The sequence below is a fragment of the Lissotriton vulgaris genome, chromosome 5 (assembly GCF_964263255.1).
Source record: "Lissotriton vulgaris chromosome 5, aLisVul1.2, whole genome shotgun sequence".
NCBI classification, from domain to species: domain Eukaryota; kingdom Metazoa; phylum Chordata; class Amphibia; order Caudata; family Salamandridae; genus Lissotriton; species Lissotriton vulgaris.
This window is the reverse complement of record NC_141693.1, coordinates 1792895695-1792899266: the sequence shown is the minus strand read 5'-3', so window position 1 is coordinate 1792899266 and position 3572 is coordinate 1792895695. Positions and strand designations below refer to the sequence as shown.

Here is a 3572-nt window from a genome sequence, read left to right as displayed (position 1 = left end):
TTGTTCTGAGCTCTCGAGTTTAACAGGACAGGACAGTGCCTGAAAATATTACGTCACGCCATGAGACAATTACATAGCTATGCGTGCGCGAGTCATATGTTTCCAGGGCCTCTAAAATAGAAGCCGACCTGTGAAATGTGGCGCTGGCGTGTAAGGGGGGTAGCGCATTCAGGAAGGGCCTGGAAATCCTGGGCCTCATCTATAAAAACAGCAAACCCTTGACTCCGGCTCAGAGCCGACGCTGCTGCCTCTGTGGACGCTGATCTTCACAGTCTACGAAGCCAGAAATCATGCTCAGCCTCAGCCTGCTGCTCCAGCCTCCTTTCGGTTCCCTGATCCCCTGCCTGGAGCCCGCGCGCTCGTTCTGGCCCACCGCGGAGGCCATCTTGGCATGGGCAGAGCAAGACTGGATTGAGATGATGAAGGAGGTGACCAAAACTATGGAGCAAGCGGAGGAGTTCCATCGGCTTCTGCTGCAGGACTTAAGGGGACCCAGCCAGTGCCTATCAACAGACACCGGTCGATGGGGCTCCAGCCAGAAAAATGAGGCCAGTGGGACCTTTGCTGTTACAATGGCAATTCCTGGCTTCTCCGCTAATGAACTAACTTTGAAACTGGTTGGTAGGAAGCTTCTGCTGTTGGGTTGCAAGGAAACCAAGAGGCAAGGTGATGACGGCTCCATATCCTACAAGAATGAACTAATTCGGAGGGAATCCGACCTGCCGGAGGCCTTGAACCTTAAGGAATTGGCCTGCTTCCTGTCCAGCGATGGCCAGCTGTGTGTTGAAGGTCCTATGCAGGAACCACCAACCACTATCGAAAGGGATGTGCCAATCCAACTCAGCAAGCAACCGCCACATAGAAGCGAAAGAAGTGTCCCAATCCAGCTAAGCAAGGAAGTGTCACCTGGGATCGAAAGGGTCGTGCCAATCCAGTTCAGTACAGCGACAAGTCCTAGTGCCCGGCCTGAGGACCAAAGTGATGGAGATGGCAGTAAAGATGGCCAAGGAGTCATTACAGTAGCTTAGAAGACTTACGCAAAGCCTATTTAAGATGCACAATTTGATGACGTTCAGTAATTTACAGTCCTCTTGATTCTGTAAAATCTTCATAGCATCTCTGTCTGATATACTGAATTAGAGTAACTCGGAAACAAGCTAGGCATGGGCCAGCCAAACGCACAACATAAAAACACATTCATGATCGCTTAATATTCACTTTGTACATTCCTACTCTGAAGATCCTTGAGGAAATGCCAGAATTTGCAATCCATGTGAGCTAATATTTGTTAAGAATGATGCTTATTGTGGTCTGGGATCTTCAGAACATCAATAATGTTAAAACTGCACAGGTGCAAGCATCCTCCCTGTAACTTTGCGTTCCTGGACTATTTTATGTTTTCAGCCCAAAGGGGAGAGTTTAGTTGCTCTTAAGTATTTTTCTGAAGCACATACGTTGAGTTGTTTGGGGATCAGTGGGTGTTTTGGTTAGCTTGTTGGGTGTACCAGTAGGACTGACGTAGTTTTCTACAGGCCAGTAAATGATGTTTGTTGGAGGATTAGGCAGGTTTTGCATGGTTTCTGGGAGCTGTTGGGATGGAGAGCGCTTGCATAGCTTTCTGAAGACAAGTATGTTGGGTTGTTTTGTTGTTTTGTAGTCGTGGGTCAGGAGTCATTTAATGAAGACTGGTAGGTGTGGCTGTCAGACAGCAGGGTTTTGAGGGATGTTCCTAATGGGTGTTTTGTGGGGGCTAGGTGCATCTTGCATGGCTTCTATGAGCAGGTGGGAAGGAGTGTTGGGGTCTTGAATAGCTTTCTGAAGACCTGTAGATTGGGTGTTTAGGGGCTAGCTCAGCAATTTTCGTGTAGATCAAGCTTGTCGATAGCTGGGTCTGAAGTCAATTCTGAAGTCCAGCAGGGTGATTTGTTGCCATTGTGTAAGTTTTGGGTGGCTTTCTCAGGTAATCAGTGGGTCCTGAGAAGGTTCATCAAGACCAGCAGCTTTGTTCGTTGGGGGATAGGTACTTGTTAAGTAGTTTTCTATAACCCAATGTGTTCTGTTGTTGGAGAGGGGGTTTTGAGTGGGCTTCTTAAGACAGTTTGTTGGGGGAGATAGATGGTCTTGGATTATTATGTGGATTATGGCAGGCAGGGGGTGTAGCGTGAAGTGGGGAGTACTGATATTTGTTATGAATTTGACGAGGCTGAATCCTTTCCAGAGCACTGGTTCCACATGGCTGGGGTCCCACGATCCCTGGCTGAGAACATGGAGAAGCAAATCATTCAATGCAGAATTTGGGTATTGGAGCAATGACTTCTTTTTGAGCAGCTGTGGCTTATTTTACATCCTGTACTTGTTGTGAGGCATCTCCAGAGAGGGCTTTGTGTGCCAGTAGTAGATGCACCAATAACCAGAGCAGCGACTCGACTTCTTGGCTATGTGATAATGCATCTTACATCGAACCTGAAACAAATCGCTTTTAATTTCAGAGCTGTCTAGTTATTCTTACTCAGCAGGTGTACCGTCCATTAACTTAAAAAAAGTTTAAATGGTCCGCCTTCTCTTTTCAAACAGCATTTAATTTTTTTCTTCACTTTCTCTGAAATCATGTTTTGTAGAACGGCCTTTGATCTCTCTGCAAGTCTTAGATAAGTGAAACCTGTTCATCATATTTATTTGTGCTTATTTAAACTATCAGATGTGTAAGCAATGTATTTGTTAAAACTATTGTACCTTTAGCTATTCTCTCTGAAGTGTCTCGTATGGCTATCTATCATTAAAACAACACGCAATAAGTGTGTAAATACAGCGAAGTGTGAGTGCATAAAAGGTAGAATTACTCATTTTATATGTTATATTTTTATTAAAATGGAGCATAACTAATGATGTAGATGTAAGAGGGTGAATACATGTTGTGCCATTTTATTTTTCATATGTTCTTGATGCAGAGGTGTGTGCGCACCACAGGTACCATGGCCTTTTACTTTAGTAAAATAAATAAATGCATTCTGCAGCATACAATTGCTGTAAATGTCTTGGCGCTTTAATTTTCTGATTATTCCTTGCTCCAGTGGTATACTCACACACAGTGAGACTTCCTCACAATTCATGGCTCCATATAATAATTCTATTTTGTATAAACAGATTATTAACTTTGAAAATATAAACATTAACAAAAAGATCTGGAAAAAAGTATTTTATTTTGTAATACTCAAAAGAAATTCTTATTTCGGCTCACTTAGCCATAAAAGAATACAAGGCATGAAAACAAATCAACAAAAGCCCACAATTACAATTCATATGTAACCCAAAGTATATATAATTAAAATTGATTAAACCAATAATGAATATACAGCCGCTAAAAACAACATAAAATAGAAATATAAAAAAATGAAATCAAGCAGCAGAGGGACACACTCCAATTCTTCGTGTGGATATCGTCTTCTGTCTAAGCCTCCACAAAAAACAGAAGAACCTTGAAACAGCGAAAAAGAGACATTGCCTAGTGTTACTTCTTAAAACTCTAGAACCGGCCTAACGCTCTAATAGTATTCCATAATGTTCACTATTTC

At 43.0% G+C, this 3572-nt stretch overlaps 1 protein-coding gene across 1 annotated transcript; it reads left to right on the top strand.

The window, feature by feature from the left end:
- The first annotated feature begins 245 nt into the window (after window positions 1-245).
- On the top strand, window positions 246-3035 carry LOC147717188 (heat shock protein 30C-like). The gene has a single exon (XM_086924137.1). It carries the CDS (start codon window positions 291-293, stop codon window positions 1026-1028), a length of 738 nt encoding a protein of 245 aa, XP_086780263.1. The 5' UTR covers window positions 246-290; the 3' UTR covers window positions 1029-3035.
- The last annotated feature ends 537 nt before the right edge of the window (window positions 3036-3572 follow it).